This window comes from Polypterus senegalus, chromosome 12 (genome assembly GCF_016835505.1).
Source record: "Polypterus senegalus isolate Bchr_013 chromosome 12, ASM1683550v1, whole genome shotgun sequence".
Lineage (NCBI taxonomy): Eukaryota > Metazoa > Chordata > Cladistia > Polypteriformes > Polypteridae > Polypterus > Polypterus senegalus.
In genome coordinates, this window is record NC_053165.1 from 20,121,016 (window position 1) to 20,141,043 (window position 20,028).

Sequence of the window (20,028 nt, forward strand, 5' to 3'; positions counted from 1 at the left end):
GTGCCTCAAGAATGGGAAATACGCTACATAAATAAAAAATATACCATTATTATTAGTTCAACAAATTTATTGGTACGCCTCCACAAAAAAAAGAAGAAACCACAATTGTCTCTGAAATAACTTGAAACTGACAAAACCCATCATTGTTTATTCCATATTTAACAAAAATCAGGCATTACTTTACAGTTTTGATTCAACGGAATATTTCCAATAATATCACAAATGAAAATGACATATACAGGGTTGGCACCTCTGGTGCCCCAAAGATTTATACCCTCTGTTTCAGAGGAATGCCATGCCACTCACTAAATGTGTATTTTAGGTTTGGGTTTAAGTAACCACTACGGATACAGAAATGGTTGTAGTTGTGTGTTGCCTGGGAAGGAGAGAAGATGAAGTTTAACGTTCTGGAATTATGAGCCCCTAAACTCAAATCTTATGGTTTCTCATGCTTTGTAGAATTTAATTTGGAAATTTCATTCTCCCAAGTGCCATGATTTTTGGTGTAGCCTTACAGAATGGAGCATTCAAATCATATAAGGCACACTTGCTTAGCTTTTATAGAGTGCGTGTCTCCTGCACATTTCGAAAGAGTTTAAATTTGAAGTATGTTTCCAACACTTTCATTGTAAATTAAATATTGAGCATATCTCCCAGTCTTCATTGAAAATTAAAGCAATATGTTACCACGAGATGAAGGGAAATAATTCACTCCTGCTTTCTTTCCAAAACATTGAATGCAACCCCACCTACCCCAGAAGAGATTGGATGTGCTGCACAGGAGCAAAAAAAATAATGAGGCCTTGAAATCTCCATTCTTGTGTTCTCTAGAAAAGTTTGAAAAGGGATCAATTCACCAAAGAGATCAGAGCCAGGATGTTCTTCCAAGATGTCAAATAAAGACAAACCCAACTCTGGTTCTGCCACACACATCCAACACTTTTCATTTCTGAAGTGTTTCGTGGACTTTTCACATTCGTTCCATGACTATGGAGCTTTTTCTCGGGGTACTGCACTTTTCCTTCTATATCTGAAAGCCGTGTGTGTTTTGTTAACGGGTAACACTAAACTAGCCGTCCTGCCGCCCATGGAAATAAGGCCGCAGTATTGGCATTGTGCACATAGCTTATGTCTGTAAGTGTAAAGAAGGATGAGAAAATGGATAAATAACTTGCACGCTTACATGCTTCTATGTATACCTGCAGCTTGTATGCTTCAATGCTGTTTTGTATATACTTGTATGCTTATGTACATCCTATTTGAATTAAATAGCACATTTAGTAGGAAATACACAATATTTTGAGTAAACACTCTGTCTTCACTAGGAATTAGTTTACCTTGCTTTTCAATCAAGAGCTTTTATTTTAACTTTTTTTAAACTCTTAACGTTGCTGTAGAGGGCGGCATGGTGGCGCAGTGGTAGCGCTGCTGCCTCGCAGTTAGGGTTCGCTTCCCGGGTCCTCCCTGCGTGGAGTTTGCATGTTCTCCCCGTGTCTGCGTGGGTGTGCTCCGGTTTCCTCCCACAATCCAAAGACATGCAGGTTAGGTGGATTGGCGATTCTAAATTGGCCCTAGTGTGTGCTTGGTTTGTGTGTGTCCTGCGGTGGGTTGGCACCCTGCCCAGGATTGGTTCCTGCCTTGTGCCCTGTGTTGGCTGGGATTGGCTCCAGCAGACCCCCGTGACCCTGTATTCGGATTCAGCGGGTTAGAAAATGGATGGATGGACGTTGCTGTAGATCAAGTAATGTCTTCTTAGCTATATGTAAACACTGGGGACAACAAATAAATACCAAAAATATCTAAAGTGTACAGAGTGATGGAGATGAAGGAAATGGTGCATGTGATTGCATGCAGAAGTGTATTAGAAAAATGAATACAGTAATAAGTTTTTATACACACTGTGATGGACAGTCAAGGCCACTACCTGGCCAAAGACCAGGGGAAAGGGCATTGCTGAGGCAATACCTCCTCTGGTACACTAGAGGGCTGCCCTCCTGGGCAGCTGTGGCACCACGGATTCCTGCAGGGCATGTCGGGAACTGGAGTTTGGTGAAGCCCTGTTGGGTTCTGCGGGGGCCACCAGGGGGCACTGCAGAGCCCAGTAAAGGACCTCCAGCGCACCTGGGAGTGATTCCAGGTAATAGTGATGTGCCACCTGGAACATTCCCAGGACCTGAATAAGAGTCGGGAGGAAGGAGACAAAGCCTGAGGAAGAGTGGAGGAAGATGGACTGGCGGCAAGGAAGGGAATGGACTGTATATTGGTGTGCTGTTGGTGGTTTGTGCACTTTTAATTTCAAATAAATACGGGTGTTGAGTGAGCCTGTGTTCACTGGGTTACGGTGGCTTACAACACACATCTGCATCAGCCTTACAAATCTGTATTCTTTACACTGGCTGTACAAATTGGAGTTTCTGGTGTGTGTTTATTACTACCCGTTTATTCAATGTATTCATTTGCAGATGTTGTGTAGCTTAATGCTGCATTGGAAATATACGCGCAAGATTCAAATCTAAAGTGTTATCTGTGAGTCGTAAATACAGTAGATTAAAGGGTTGGCACAGTGTGAGGACATACATCATGTGCGTCATCCGTGTTTGTTTCCTGCCTTGTGTCTAATGCCTCTGAGATTGGCTTCAGCTCCTCACGACCCAGAACTGGAATAAACAGGTTTGAGAATGCTACATTAAATGTCCCATAAAGATGACAAGCATCCCCTCACCCATAGAAACAGAATGTAAGGAATGGGGCTGCCTAAAGCCCCCCAACACATGTGAAATTGAAATTACTCCAAGGACGTGGTTTGTTTAAGACTTAAACATTCTCTTAAAGCTTCCCATTTTTTTGGTATGCTTTATTAATCCCCGAGGCAAAATTGTTTTTTCACATGACCTTTGGAGGTCAGAGAGCGGAGTCAGCCATTGTACAGCACCCCGGAGCCATTTTCAGGTTAAGGGCCTTGTTCAAGGACTCTATGGAGTAGGGTTCCTTCTGGCATTAATGGGATCTTCCAGACACCAGCACAGATCCTTAGCTTCAGATCCACTGTGAACTGGACATGCTAATATTAGATGTAGTATACTGTAGGAGCTCATTATGGTCTCAAATAAAATTTTCCTTCAGTTTCCAAGTTTATGTTTGTTATGTAATGTGTAGTTTGTTGACTAGACTTTACCTACTGAAGATTACACCTCAGACTTTAAATATAACACCAGGCCCTGTCACTTGTATAAATTCTAAGGTGATTCTGCACTTATGGGGTTTATTGACAAGGCAGACGAGATAGAGGAGAGGAGTGGAGTGGAGAATGTTGTTTCTTAATGCAAAGGGAGTTATCTGCATCTTAACATCAGCAAAACCAAGGAACTGGGTGTTGACTTTTGCCAGACTAAAGAGCCTCTATGTCCAGTCGCTATTCAAGGAGTAGATGTAGATGACAAGTACTTGGAGGTCCACATCAGTGATAGTCTGGACTGATCTCAAAACACAGAGGAGCTATATGAGAAGGTTGCAGAACTCACTTCTGTAAGGTAAGTAGTGACAACTGTTGCAGGAAATGCTAAATAAATAAGAGTCTCGAGACATTATCATATGTGAAATTCCAAAATGGCCATCTTTTACTGGTACCTATAGGTGGAACCCCCATGTATCTTCTTCAAAGCATCATGGCAGACTGTACTCTAACAGAAAAGCTTCCTCTAATCAGCAAGGATCCATTTACATACCACATTTGAATATACTGCAGTTTAGTTTTCATAAATCAGTTTTAGATAAATGGGAAACTCCAGAAACACACTCTGAATTAAGCAGTATGCAAAGTCCAACACTAGTTAAACATATTAAAAGTCTTAGATATAAGATATAAGACTACTCATATGTAAACTGTTTATCAGAGAACAAAGCACAAAGTTAAATGTTATATATGATCTCATTTTCAAATCTATATTGTGCTGGTACAAATGAAGTCAGGATGTCCTATTTTTCCCTTTCACATCCTTCATATCTTCTACAACTCTGTGATGGCCACTATGATTTTCTACACTGTGCTGGGCTGGGCCGGTAACATCACTCAAGAGAAGCCCACCAAATCAACAAGCTGATAAAAAGGGCAAAACCAGTTATGGGACACACTCTGGACCCCCTGGAGGTAGTAGGGGAGGAGAGAATGAAGACAAAACTGAGCGCCATTATGACCAATGCTGCACATCCTCTCTCTGACACACAAACACTCTGGATTTTCAGCTAATGAATTATTCAGCAGAAGTGGGTCAAGAAACGCTACAGGGGGCTCCTTTATACTAATATTTGCATAACACCTCACTGTGACTGGGACTGCCAAGTTAGAAGTTTTCTTTCATTTAAAATGTCTTCCTTTTTAGTGATTAAGTGTGTGTTCAGGTCATACCGTGTGTGTATATTGTGACGAGTCACGGTACTTTAGCTAAACTAGCTTTTATTCCAGTCAAAGGAGGAACAGCAAGGTTATTTATTTTAGCAGGATCTGACATTCTATTATACACAGACACAGCAAGCAGGCAGGGTCGGGGCCAGATGTGGCCAAGTTCGAATGTTCACTGCATCACCCATCGGGCGACCGGCACTTTGTGCGTGGCAGCTTGTTGTTGTTTCTGTGGTGCAGTGAACCTGTGTTTGCCTTGGTGATGGACAAGCAACCCTCAACGGACTTGGCAGTTGTGCTTCTGCGTGTCATCCTGTTGGGGAGTGCAGAAGTCTCACAATATATAAATATCTCTCTACTATAAAAAAAAATCTTGGGGAGGGAGACTAGGGAGATGAGACATGATCTTCTCGGAAGGCAATTTGAAGTCCCGCGAGAGATACTTTAACTTGCTCCCAGCTCTTAAAACAATGACAAGCGACAAGCAAAACACGCAGTTCGCCAACAGTAGAAAGCCAGCAGATGATCCGACCGCTTCTCCTTAGCGTGTGTTCAGCCGCACCCCCTGTCACAACGCGAGCAGCGTTATACATCTTGCGAGAAAGAGATGTAACCACACCCGGGGCCGGAAATAAAGGACAAGTATTGTTTTTACAAAAGTTTTAAAGTAAAAGTGAAAATAATGTATATGTAACAATTCCCATGAAAATAACAATCTCTTTAAATTGTATATCTGGTAAACCAAAACTGGGGGTGGGTTTCTATACTCTTTTGGATCCCAACAAATGAGAGATGACGCTGCGAAGAGCACCCCGAAGCGCAATCACCAAGTCTGTGGAAGATACCTATGAAAACAAATCCTAAAAGATTGCAACTGTACTATAAGCGCCTGCCGTCGATGGGTGATGCAAGGAATATTGTAAATACAGGAAACAGAATTACTTGGCCATTAACCTGGCAACGACCCTGCCTGATTGCTGTGTCTGTGTATAGTAGAATGTCAGATCCCGCTACAATAAATAACTGTGCTGTTCCTGTTTCAAGTGAAATAAAGCTGGTTTTGCTAAAGTACTGAGACTCAGCCTTGTGTTTTGGGATGCAAGACAGGGACTCACACGTCACTATATATTTATATATTTATTTTTTTAAAGAGCTTCTGTGAAAGCCAAATTTCCTCCTGGGGACAAATAAAGTTCTATCTATCTATCTGTCTGTCTGTCATATTATATAGTGCCTTTCATGTCTATCTATCTATCTATCTATCTATCTATCTATCTATCTATCTATCTATCTATCTATCTATCTATCTATCTATCATATATTGCCTTTTATACCTATCTATCTATCTATCTATCTATCTATCTATCTATCTATCTATCTATCTATCTATCTATCTATCTATCTATCTATCTCTGTCTGTCTGTCTGTCTGTCATATTATATATTGCCTTTTATACCTATCTATCTATCCAACTAAAGGAAAACTAAGACTTGTAAAAGATCATCTCTTCATTGCTCATCATGCTGTCAGGTTTCTGAACTTCCACCCATCCATCCATCATCCAAACCGCTATATTTATATTTCCTCACTCTAATGTAAGTCTGAGCTGATAAAAAGACTCCAGTGGATAGTAATCATCTCAGCTATTTAACAACATGATTTTTCTTTATCCATCCATCCATCCATCACCCAACCCACTATATCTTAACTACAGGGTCACGGGGGTCTGCTGGAGCCAATCCCAGCCAACACAGGGTGCAAGGCAGGAAGCAAACCCCGGGCAGGGTGCCAGCCCACCGCACGGTTTCTGAACTTACTCTCCCCTTTATAATGTGGTGGTGAACTGTAGTAACAAGTGAGGATCCCATCCTGGATAGGATGTCAGCACTTGGGCGCACGCACACACACACGCACAAGCATTCATGCATACAGAGTGACCAATTATTTCGATGTACACATTCTCGGTGTGTGTATCTTAACTGGAATGTCCCAAGAAAACCTACACATCCACCAGAATAAAGTGCAAATTCAGCCTAGATGGGGATCATGATTTCTGCAGTTGTGCTAACAATAAAACCACTGTAGAAGCCATTTATGAAAATCAAGGTTATATGTTGATTTGTCCCAATGCTTAAATTCGTAATTGTATTCCCTTTTCACTAAACAGTATATTAGGCTTGATTTTGTATAAATCTGTAAATAAACAACATTCTTTCTATACACTTCATTTCTTTTCAAAGACGTGCCTTTAGGTAGGCAGGCAGCTCAACTCTAGTATGATAAACTACAGGCTGGAATCTTAAAATAATTCCTAGACACCTACCCAGTTCATCAAAGTAAGTCTCCATGCCATTAGGCCCTGGTACAGAGCAGACGAGCCGAGCTTTCAGAAATGTGGTCCATCTGTTAATCAGGCTGCGTTTTCCTCCGACATCATTCTGAAAGCCACAGAAAAGAAGTGAAGAATGTTGAGAGTGTGACACTCTTGGCAAATGAGTTTAATTCTGGAAACAATGTCAGGCATCATTAAAACATACAAAAGTGTTTGGAGGTGGAGGGGTTTGGGACAGAGAATGGGGGTTTGGGGTAACAAATGTAATCAGTCAGAATAAATGAGTGCATAGAAAAGACACTGGAAACGAACAGAGGTCACGTCAATTTATCTGGAGCCATAAAGCAAGCCATGAAAGGTTCAGAATACAGGATTAGTAATACAAGTGAGTAACCCCAACAATCCCAATTTACAAATGTCCTGTTAAAAACCTGGAAACGTCTCTAAAAGAGCTGGAGGCATACTTACTACTCTAATTTCCTAATTAAGACAAAAGCTCAATCTCATGGACAACTCCTAAAGCAGGGAAGCTACAAATGGCAAATTCAATGGATTGAACTTAAAATGTAAGTACAATAATGTTAAAAAATTATAATAACAGCCAGAACAAAACATAAGGAATTTTGTCTATGGGAAGCACCATTTTGTCTTTTGGTTTCAAATTTCAAATCTGTTCACAATGGGTTGTGTTACTGGAATTTTAGAAATCCATCATCTGTTATTTGCCTCTAAAATGCTTTGAATTACAAAAGATAGGAAACGCATTGTGACACACGTGTGAGTAGAGCGCATTCTCAGGGCTGGTGTATTGATTGTAATTCCACTCCAAGTCAGGAGAGGGTGCTGTCATTCAGAGAGTCAAGGATCTCTGGTATTACTTCTGCTTCCACTCTGGACTCCGTATAAAGACCTACATCTCCACTATTCGACAGTCTAGCTAACACCTGGAAAGACGTTACCTTAATTTTCAATTTATTACAACTTGTGTTTTTTTTTTCATTTTCTTATATGGGGATCACTGGCTGGTACCTCATATCTTTATCTGTGAGTGCCTGCTTCTTTTACCATATGCCTGCCATTACATTCAGGTCCATTTGAGGACTCAGTGAACTGTTTTTAAACTTTGAGCATTTTTAAGTTTTGTTTATTTACTTCCTCAAAGAAAGAGATAGGAACATATAGCATGAAATAATCTCTCTCAAGGTAAATATGAAGAAATAAATTATTCAGTAATTGAGGTTTTCCTGTTTAAAATGAGTTGCCTTTAAACGTTTGACAATGCCTTTTAATTGGGAGTTTTGAAATTTAAAAAATACATCTTCTGCATTAAGCAACAATACTACCCCTCACCTTCCTAACTGGACACCTTCACATCGTGAGCTATGCCTTGATATGAAAACCACAAACAGGAGTGGTGTGTAGACACAGCATTAATGGAGTCACCGATAGTGAACAAATCTGAGATAATGCCAAGCATTCTCAGTGTGCTCATATAGGCAATAAATAGCATGCAGAAGTGGCCCTTTTACCCAATACTCCTGCAGCACTTCCCACAACCCAAGCCAGGGACCAACAGGTAAATGCTTTTTCTGACTTTACAAAACACATTTAGACATGGGTCATCAAACTTCAATGCACCCTTCTAAAGATTGCACTGGAGTAAAGAGCTGGTCTGCTGTTCCATGGCAAGGATGGAATCCAAATTGTTTCCCCTGTATCTTTGGCTCAACCATGCAACTAAGTCTTCTTACCTCCAGCATCCTTGCATATGTCTTACCTGGGATGCTGAGGAGTGTGATCCCTATGCAGCTGGGACACACCAACTGGTCACCCTATATGGGGACCACCACATCAGTCTGCCATTCCAAGGCTGCTTAACCCTCCCTCCATGCAACATTGAATAGATGCATTAATCACACTTCCCAACAATGTCCAGTGCTGTCAACATCTCCAGTCAGATTTCATCCACCCCATCAACCATACCACCATGGAATCATTAGATCACCATTGTGACTTTGGAAACATACCCAGCGGATATGTTCAATACTGCCTCCTGATAGGAGGGCATGTCCTCTGGTTTGGAGAGTTCCTCAAAGTGTTTCTTTCACCACATGACAATTTCCCCAAAAGAGGTCGACACCACCCCATCCATGCTTAACACAGTCTGGTCAAGGTCCTCTTTGCCTCATTTGATTGTGACCTTTGGCACACTCCAATGACTTTGCTTCCAAGTGTGAAACTGATAGGATGAAGATCAGCACATCTAAGTCTAGCATCACAGTCCTCTGTCTTGGAAAAGAGTGGATTGCTCTCACCAGGACGGGGGGACAACTGCCCATAGTAGAGGAGTTTGAGCATCTCAGGTTCTTGTACATAAGTGGTGGATAAAAGGAATATGAGACTGACAAGCAGGTTAGAGATGTGACAGCTATCTATTCTGCAGGTGCTGTACTGATCCTTGGTGGTGAAGCTGAGTCTAAAGACAAAACTCTCACATTACAAGGTGTTCTACATCTCTGTCCTCACTTATCATCAAAAACTATGGGTAATAACCAAAAGAATGACTTTGCAAGTACAGGTGACAGAAATGATGTTCCTTAGCAGGGTGGCTAGGATGACACTTCTTGGTAGGGTGAGAAGCTCAATGATTCAGGAGAGCTTCAGAGTAGAGTTGCTGCTCCTCTGGATTGAGAACAGCCAGTTGAGGTGGTTTGGGCGTGTTATAAGGATGCCTCCTAGGTCGCTCAATCTACAGCTTCTCTGGGCATGTTCCACAGGGCAAAGACCCTGTGGCAGACTCTGGACAAGATGGAGGGATTACGTATATACTCATGTATAAGTCGGGTCTTGAAACCTGAAAAATCGATCATAAAATCAGACCCCGACTTTTTTTACATCTTCTTGCCTCCTCCAATCTCACACCAGTTTCTCAGACCCATCAAATTTTGTTGCCGCGGCACAGTTACCAATTTCTTTTGATACTTCAACGATGTTTAATTTAAAACCAGCTTCATATTTTCTTCTGATCAAACGCTCCATCATTGATAAGAGATGCTCTTACGATAAAGGTGTATGAGGGTGTGAGATACACAAAACACAAAACAGTGCAAACATTGCTTCGGAATAGTTTGGGTATTACCATGTGGTCACGTAGACACAATACATACAAAAAAAAAAGGCTGTGTGCTCCGTGGTCACTCTCTCAGGTGGGCATCAGCATATCATAATCTCTTGGACCAATAGAGTGAGTTTTCCACATTTGGCTTATATGACCGACATTATAAAGTACCAGAAATTATACGGTAAAATGAAGTCCCAACTTATCTGCGGGAGAAATTAAACACGAGTATATACGGTATATCTCTTGGCCGGCTTGGAAATACCTGGGAATTTAAAAGGGAGAGCTGAAATCTGTAGCTGGGGACAGGGAACTCTGGGCTGACCTGCTTGGCCTGTTGCCATTGCGACCCTTGCCTGGAAAATTGGTTTCATAAAATGAGATGGGTTGAGAAATAAATACATAAAGATTTATTAGAAGTATCTCAATGAAAATTAAACTTAGTTAAAAAATACTGTAAGTGTACCAAATTTTAACAAAATGGATTCACTGGGTCCAAAGTTGTTTCATGTTGAAAGAGTCATATTCAGTACAAGCTGACAAGGTGCTTAGCATTGTATGCAAATATACCCCAAAAAAGAGAAATGTTGAAACACATAGTGAATCTATTATACTGACCTTACAGACTCGGGCCACCCTACTAAAGATACGCTTATCCCACTGGTTGGATTCCACAGCCATTTCTTTGAAAAAGAAGTAGATCTTATCATCGTCCGGACTGCGGGTGTCAGGGATGGAGAAGGATCCTATGAACTGTGGGTCTGTGTCAAAAGAAAAGATCAACATGTATGTAAGATGTGGTAATTAGTAGATGCAAGATTACATTTTATTAACTGCAATGGGGACTTTACATTGAAGGAGTTTTTCATTCCAACCATCTCCTTCATTTGAAGTCAATCCTTCCATGGAATTTATCTGCTTTTTTATTTACAGGAGCATGAGGAGTTAGAATGTATCCTGAAAATGCTATTTAGAAGGCAAGAATTAACATTGGATAGGATGCCACACTATCACAGGGTACACTCACCATTGACCACATTAACCTAACATTAGGTTATCCAGACATGAGAGGAAGGAGAACCTCTGGGGTAGTCAATCTCGGCCCCCATGTGAAAACATTGTTTGTATTCTTGCGAGTTGTACCTCATTAGTATTTTGCAACCCAATGTCACTTGGTATTTATTCACTTTGTTGTCACTGAAATGGTCTATTTTAACTTCTTTTTCATCATCATCATCATCAGCAGCAGTTAAACTTTGCACCTGTAAAGTATAGTGCCATTGTCCCTACCACTGAGTCAGCAAAAACCAAACTAACCAATCAGACCAAAGCCAAACTGAACAATGGGATTGCTTGGTAGTACCAAACACACAAAGACGGTAAAATTTTCTTATAATGCATAGAAGATTTCTTGAGTTTCTGTAAAAGCTAAATTTCCCACTGGACAATATCTATCTATCTATCTATCTATCTATCTATCTATCTATCTATCTATCTATCTATCTATCTATCTATCTATCTATCTATCTATCTATCTATCTATCTATCTATCTATCTATCTATCTATCTATCTATCTATCTATCTATCTATCTATCTATCTATCTATCATGTATAGTGCCTTTCCTATCTATCTATCTATCTATCTATCTATCTATCTATCTATCTATCTATCTATCTATCTATCTATCTATCTATCTATCTATCTTGTTTGTATTTATGCAGTCCTATTGCTGAACTGCTAGAAATAGCAGTACTTGGAGGAATTCTTTTTAAATTAAAAATTACCAGACCTCAAAAACAGAGTACTGTACGGACTGAATTTGACAGGTCCTCTAATTCCCCCAACACGCCCACATTATTTCCAGTGATTAATCATTTTGGAACTTTAAAAAGGAGGGTGGGTGGCAGCAGGTAATTGGCAATGCCTATCCCAAATTGGCAAGAGACAGCACGAATGATTCTTTTCTTTTCTTTTCTTTTTTTTAAATATGCCTTATATCTTTTCATCTAATTGAAATGCCTCTGGAAACATAAGAACAGAACATACAAAAACTAGTAACATTATTATTTAATGAGGTGAGTATAATATATCTAAAGAGCCTCAGTTTAACTTTGAGCAAGTAAAGAAACTCTGTCCATAAAGTGTGTTTTCTGTCTGTTTAGAATGCTGCAGTACAATTAATTTTTATAGAATTCCTATCTCTATCTATTTCTATCTATCTAAAATCTTGGTGACAAGACAAGATGAAAATTGCAAATTTCACAGGTTTCAGTCCCCCAAAGGACTGGGGTCATGCATAGGAAGTACATTACTGGAAGGTCCAGGCAGATGCAAACCAAATTAATATTAAGAGATATAATGAGGTGCACTCAAAACACTGTAAATGGGTTACATCCTTACATGGGTGGCATGATGGCATAGTAAGGAGACCAGGGTTTGCAGGTGCTCCAGTTTCCTACCACTGTCTAAAGACATGCAGGTTAGGTTGGTTTGGTAATATTAATTTGGCTCTAGTGTGTGGTTGGTGTGTGGTTGGTGTGTGTGTGAGTGTTCACCCTACGATAGACTGACACCCTGTCCAGGGTTTTTTTCCTGTTTTGTGCCCTATGCTGGCTAGGAAAGACTCCAGTGATGTGACCTTGTTCATGAGCAAAGAGGTTAGAAAATGACTGACTGACTTCTTCACATTTACTCAGCACTGTTTTTCTACCTATCTGCTTGGCGGATGGCAAACTATCAAGTGTAAGGCAGATCCCAACAAAAGAGGGGCACCAAGTTCGACACAGGGCATGCTTACATGCACTATTTTCCATAACAGGTCAGTTTCCAGTTTTCAGTTAAACTAGTATGAGTTATTAAACAACGAAACAAACTTGCTGGAAGGATGATATCTATTATCTGCCATGGGATTATCTAGGAATTTTCCATCAATAGCAGTAAGAAGTTGTCAAGAATAGAATGACCTGATCTGTCCAGCTCAGCATACTGCAATCACAGCCCTCTCCAGGATACACAGAGTGAAAGTGAAGGTGAAGAGAGGAAGTCAGAGAAACCCGAGAAGACAATTGTGGCGGATAATAGGTCTGTCTGGCATCAATACTAACTGCTGACCTACTGTACCCAGGAATGTGCTTCAATATTTTCCAATAATCAAAAACAAGAAGGAACTCATTTTAAAATATTGAGAATCTTGAGAGTTAAAAAAAATACATCTGTTTTGGGGGGAGATTCCACTGGAAATATTATGCAATTTCTAAGAAGACGTTATACTCCGTGCCAAGTTAACAAAATACAACATTAGAGCAAGTCATTTGATTACAGCAAGTCATCTATTTTTTTTACCATAATTCTTATTTTTGATATTTACAATTGCATTTTAAAATCCTGTAGAGTTACATTCACCCTCACTTTAGCAATTCATGATTGTGAGGCGGTTAAAGTCAATCTTGGGCTAAGAAGGGGAGAACCTTGGATAGGCCATACTGTATGTATGCACACCCCTGTACTGTTGCCATTTAACTTAATATGAACATCTTTGAGATGTGGGAGGAAAAAACTTACATAGACAATGAGAAAATATCACTCATAATAATTATTATTACTAAGTATATGATAGATAGATAGATAGATAGATAGATAGATAGATAGATAGATAGATAGATAGATAGATAGATAGATAGATAGATAGATAGATAGTGTCACACACGTGCACATGGCAGCCTGAGTAAGGGCAGTTCCAAGACATACCGGGATGTGGCAGAGTGCACTGACTCTTTTTCTCCCTTGCCTGCAGACCATTCACAGGAGTTTCCACCTGGTCCTCTTGACGTCACTTCCGGGACCAAGCCAATGGAAGGAGACCTTGCCGGCTCCGGCCCCTGTGATGTCACGTTCGGGCTTGCACCAATAGCAGAAGACCTTCGTGAGACCGACCCCTTTGACTTCACTTCTTGTCTTCCCCTTTAAAAGCCTCCACCTTTTCCCTATTCCCTCAGTTCTGTTTTGGACTCGGTATTGTGCACATCAGTGCTGTTTACCATATTGTAACTTTGTAGCCAGGAAACCAATTATATGGGTGGCTGCCCCAAACCTTTCCATGACTCTGTGTCGAGTTTGTGACAATAGATAGATAGATAAAAGGCACTATATAATAGATAGATAGATAGATAGATAGATAGATAGATAGATAGATAGATAGATAGATAGATAGACAAGAGAGTTGAGAGTCAAGTAAATCACAGAGGCTGATTATGTGACAAAGAACACCATAATAGAAAGAAGAATAATGGCAGCGACATCTGCTGAGGGTCAAGTGTGGGATACAGAATGCACGAATGACAAAGACTGGGAAATGTGTGACGACAGTTGTGCAAAGTTTGCTGTTGTTTGCATCTGTACTTTTGTTGGGTCACATAACCCTCTCCTATAAGGAAGATAAGAAGCTGAACTACATTGACAAGAAAGAAGTAATCTTGAACACAGACCAGCTGAGGTGCAGATAAACACCATGACACACAGGCATGCAAGCTAAAGGCACAATCACGTCTGTGGATCACTTGCTGGGCTCATGTATGTATGGTATACATGTATGTAATACCGCTTCGGGTTGAGAGGGGGTGCTGATGCTAACATTCTTCTCTCTTATTTCCTCCGCAGCACAGAGAAGACGCCCAGTGAGGGCAAATTGACTCCGCTCCTTCTGATCCCCGAGCTATTAACTGCTGCTGACGGGAGGAGGTGTTCAGTCTTGCAAAGAACCCAAGATGAGATGGAGTTCCTTTCTGATAACTTTGCGATTACATAGTCTGACGACAATCTTTTTTTGAAGCCTTTCTGTTGCCGCGTATAGCAGCACTCATTTTTATTTATTTTCAAATGAGTGTTTTGTTGGATGACAGGGTTGGCTCCCCTACAGTTTCCAGTGGCGACTTTCAGTTCCTTTACTTGACCACATGCCCCAGACACAGAAATGCATAGAAATAATTGAGAAGACTGTCAAATAGTTAAAACGCCCTACCATATCAACGCATTGCTTACATTGATGTTTCTTTGAATATGAATACGTAGGTACATGGCACTGTGATTGATATCAAGATGTATTTTATTCATGTTGAAAACAAAACAAAGTGTATTGCCAAAATTGAAAAGCTTCATTTGCTGTAGACAAGCCGTCATAAGTAATAAAACACATTATAACTCCTAGAGGAACTGAAAGAAGTGACTATTTAGAAAACGTAAGAGATACCACACAGCTCCTTATCTTTAACTTGGTTTTTATTTGCACTTTTTTAGGACTAAAAGTTCACGTTTTGTTTACGCAAGACTTTGCGGTGGAACAACCTCAGTTAATAGCAGGCCCAATCTAAACCTGACATTTTTTTCAGTGACTTTCAAACATTTAAAAAAGAAACAGACTTTCATTTTGAAACCCGTGGAAGGACTATTTGAGCTCCAATTCATAGCAGTGACAGTTTTTGACCATCACTTGGTGGTTTTGTGACCCAATCAAACACTAAACCCCGTCTCCCTTACCATTTAACCAGTTGTCTTGATTGGCCTCAGTGCGGATGTAATGTTGATTCCTTCCTTGGACAGTTGTCCGAAAAATGGCTGCATTTGTACCCATGAAATCCACAGATGTACCGGCATACAGTCCTTCAGCTGGGTGAAACAAACAACTGCACTTAATGACAGATCTTGAGAGTATCAAAAGTTGTATTTTCTTAATATGCTGGTAAGTATTTAATCAATGTTTAAGCATTTCAGTAAGGTAGTGCTAAGCAAAAGAATTACAATGCTTTGAAAGAAGGCCACTTGATGAAAATATTCCTTGGTTAGCAATTTCGTTCAGTCCTTAACTAAAAAGAGCTCTACAAATTGTAGGGCTCTATATTTGGACACATATATAGAGTAAATGTGTACACAGTTTTTAGCTGCAAAACAATATCCCAACTCTTGTATAATTCAAGATGAGAACGTGAGAGATAAAAAGCATTAGGTTGTGACACAAAGTAAGTGGTCTATTTATTGGGTGCATAGCACGAAAATCTTATGGTCTTCCCCTTGTGACCATATACCCCTCCAAAGACACCCACATTAAGATACCAGCACATATTTCAAGGCTTCTACTTGTAGCAAGAAGATTATTTGTGCCAATGTAATTTCAAAAAATTTCACAAATTCATGCAATTCAGCTGAGTGACAGCGAGGGAGACTGAGACATGACAGCTGTAAGGGTTAGGGGCAGAAAACAGGTTGTTTTTGGGAAGTGCTAATGTCTGCTTAACCAATATGGTTACAGAGCCCAGTGTTTATGAAGGTACTGCATTAATAACCAGCCAGTTCTGACATGAATTCTATGAATATGTAATTATGTGAGTGTTTATAATGACAAGAATCTACCACAACGTCAGAGGCGTCACTGTAGCTGCTGGATGGGGCATCTGATCTTGTCAGCATTCTCCCACTTAGCTGAGATGTCCCAATGCATCTCTCCAGCCTAAATATGTATGTATACAGGGTTATGCATAATATTTTTGGGAATGTTAAGTTAAATACATATATCTCTTTTTGTACCATATTTCTCTCTCTTTTAATTAAGTACAAAAGGTTTAGTATTTGGTTCTAATTAATTCTGCATTAAGAAACACATTCCAGGGACACAAGATCGCTCTCTGCTGGATACACTACTTTAGAAACCCTCTAATGTAGATTCATTTCCATTGAATTACTTCTTTGGCCCATGGTAAGGTCAAGGGGTTGAGACTGATACTGACCCCCATGGTGCTCTTCTCAGCCTGGTGGACATGAACTCCTAGGGGTGAAACCAGACCCATAAGGAGTCCATTAGTCAAGAGAAAGCCTCAGGGGGTACATGTTCTTGACAGGAATTCTTTTCTTCCTAGAGACCATCGTGATAACAAGTGGCATAATCCATTAATGTTTTGTTGAGTATTTAGTGTATGAAAACGTGCAATCAAGGGACTTTATTGTAATATATGATCTGGCATTAAAATGTTCCAAAGTTGTGGATTGTGCAGAACCTCGCTGGCAGATTCCACAATACTCACTGCGCCAAACTCCATTCAAAGTCATGCTAGCTGTGCGCAGTGCTCTTTCAAAATAATATTGGTGGGTCTTTATCACAACTAAAGTGCTAATTCAGAGCCATTTCAATGAATATACAGCATCTGTCTCCTTATCTAGTGGCATCAACCCATTTGTAAAATGTTATACTGAATATGCAACAATTATGGTACAGTTTGGCAGCACCATGAACCCAAAATGCTTAAAAAGATTAATGTGTTTCATCATGAAGACAACTCTAATAATGTGATTTTTAAAATATTCTTACTGGTAAGCAGAGCTGTAAAAGATTCGTGAGGGCTGAATGGACATTTCCCACGTCCGGACTCAAGCAAGTGAGGAATGAGATGAACAACAGGTTTCTAGACAAAAAAATAAAAAGTTGTTATGAATAATTTATTTCATAATTTAGAGAATTATAAAATGAATGTACAATCTACAATTTCCCTCTGGATTCTTCATTATTACCAACTGGTAGAACAGCCACATAAATTAAAAGGGCAGGCTCAGTTATGAGATGCACTCTGGGCCCACAGGAGGTAGTAGTGAAGGAGAGAATTCAAACAAAGCTGAGTGACATTATGAACAATGCTGCACATCCTCTCTCTGTCACGCTAATGTTAATGACTTGAAATCGACAAATCATTCAGCAGAAGCGTGTTAAGAAATATGACCGGGGACTTCTTCATACCAACAGCAATACGTCTCCATAATGCATCACTAGGCCTGGGACTGCCAAGTCGGAAGTTTACTTTTCCTTCTTCAGTCATTCTAAACTTGATGCATTAGGATTAAAAGTCAAAACGGAGGTAAAGAACTTAGGGGTAATCGTTGACTGTAACCTGAATTTTAAATCACATATTCATCAGACCACTAGGACAGCATTTTTTGACTTAAGAAACATAGCAAAAGTTAGACCTCTTATATCATTGAAAGATGCTGAGAAATTAGTTCACGCTTTTGATTTCAGTCGACTAGATTACTGTAACGCACTCCTCTCAGGACTACCCTAAAAAACACATAAATCACTTGCAACGAGTGCAGAATGCAGCTGCTAGAATCCTAACTAGGAAAAGAAAATCTGAGCACATTTCTCCAGTTTTGATGTCACTACACTGGTTACCTGTGTACTGCTTATGGTTTATAAAGCCTTAAATAATCTCGCTCCATCTTATATATCGAAATGTCTGACACCTTATATTCCAAATCGTAACCTTAGATCTTCAAATGAGTGTCTGCTTAGAATTCCAAGAACAAAACTTAAAAGAAGTGGTGAGGCGGCCTTCTGCTGTTATGCACCCAAAAATCTGGAATAGCCTGCCAATAGGAATTCACCAGGCTGATACAGTGGAGCACTTTAAAACACTGCTGAAAACACATTACTTTAATTGGCTTTCTCATAACTTCATTTTAATTTAATCCTGATACTCTGTATATTCAATTTTTTATCATAACTATTCATAAGTGTCTCTAAAATCTGTACTAACCCCTACTCTCTCTTCTGTTTCTTTCCTGGTTTTCTGTGGTGGCAGCCTGCACTACCACCACCTAATCAAAGCACCGTGATGTTCCTACATTGATGGACTAAAAGCCAGAAGTCTACATGACCATCATCATCAAGTCCTTCCATGAGAACCCTAAATGCAAAGAGGACTGTTTCATTTATGTTAGGTAGAATGCCCAGAGGGGACTGGGTGGTCTCATGGTCTGGAACCCCTGCAGATTTTATTTTTTCTCTCCACCCGTCTGGAGTTTTTTTTTTTCTGTCCTCCCTGGCCATCGGACCTTACTCTTATTCGATGTTAATTTGTGTTCTCTTATTTTAATTCTTACTTTGTCTTTTTATTTCTCTTTTCTTCATCATGTAAAGCACTTTGAGCTACATTATTTGTATGGAAATGTACGATATAAATAAATGTTGTTGTTGTTGTGTATTTGCTCATAGTGTGTGTGTACATATATTTATTTACCTATCTATCTATTTTTTTTAAAGACCTTCTGTAAAAAGCCACATTTCCACCAGGGGACAAATAAAGTCTAAAATCTATCCATCTATTGTATCTGCAGATGTTGTTCTGATCTGCCTGTCACTCTCCCACTCTCTTCTTCCCTCACTTGAGAACAAGACCCCAAAATACTTAAACTCTTCCACTTGAAGTAGCCCCTCCTTCCCGCCCTAAAGTGGGCACGCCACCCTTTTCTGCCTGAGAACCATGACCTCAGACTTAGAGGTGCTGATCCTCATCCTGGCCGCTTCACACTCCCTGACTCAAAAATGGACAGACACTGGTAAGGTGCATAATATTTTAGCTCATCCAACACAACTATAATTTTTATCAGTGTGGAATTAACCTTTATTTGTTTATTTATTTTTTTCTCTTTTTATAAATGCTCACTAACTCCACCCCAAGATTTTCACAATTGAAGAGTTCATTTATCTGCCCATTAATGGCAGGACCCATTCAGATGTTCAATCCTGCTATCAAATCCCAAGTTCTGGAAGGCCAAAGATTGGCAGCATTTGAGTTCAGGGCAGGAATCAACCTTTGGTTCATTGCAGAGCCCAGCCATGCACACACCCATCCAGTTAGAGTCAACCCAACATACACGTCTAAGGAATGTGGGATGAAGGACGTATTCTGCTCCCCCTAGTGTGCTTCAGGAATTTGCTGATTCTAGTGTGTGTTAAACTTTAACAGGAGTTCATCAGAGACTACTTCAAATAAAGGGAACTGCAAAGGACTGGGATCTAGGAAACATTTTACAATTATACAAAAAAAAACCTTGTATCCTGTGTAACTAAAAGGAAGTGATTATGCTGTTCAGTAAAAGAGTGTTAACAGACAGCCAAAACATGCTTTGATAAGGGAAATTTCATTTATACTGATATCCTGGAATTTTACGCAAAGCAACTAAAATATTTCAAAGCAGTAGGGGATGTGATGTTATCTGCCTTGAACTGACCTTTAACACAGAAGACAAAGATCATACTGTGAAGAGTTTTTGTCAGAATTTAGTGGTGGTAAAGAGCAGAACTGTGCATTAAGCCACTGGACTTGCAGCTCGTTTTACTTTGTTTATCTATATTATA

General features: G+C 39.9%; 1 protein-coding gene across 2 annotated transcripts in view; it reads right to left on the minus strand.

The window, feature by feature from the left end:
• The window catches only part of si:dkey-49n23.1 (semaphorin-3D), a 297,367-nt gene that overhangs the window by 36,952 nt on the left and 240,387 nt on the right, over positions 1–20,028 (minus strand). For both annotated transcript variants that reach the window (XM_039773289.1, XM_039773290.1), the window contains exons 6-9: positions 17,206–17,299; positions 15,384–15,512; positions 10,468–10,610; positions 6,723–6,837 (exon numbers count right to left, since the gene is read on the minus strand). In XM_039773289.1, the coding sequence (XP_039629223.1) occupies positions 6,723–6,837; positions 10,468–10,610; positions 15,384–15,512; positions 17,206–17,299 (481 nt within the window). The remainder of the gene's footprint in view (positions 1–6,722; positions 6,838–10,467; positions 10,611–15,383; positions 15,513–17,205; positions 17,300–20,028) is intronic.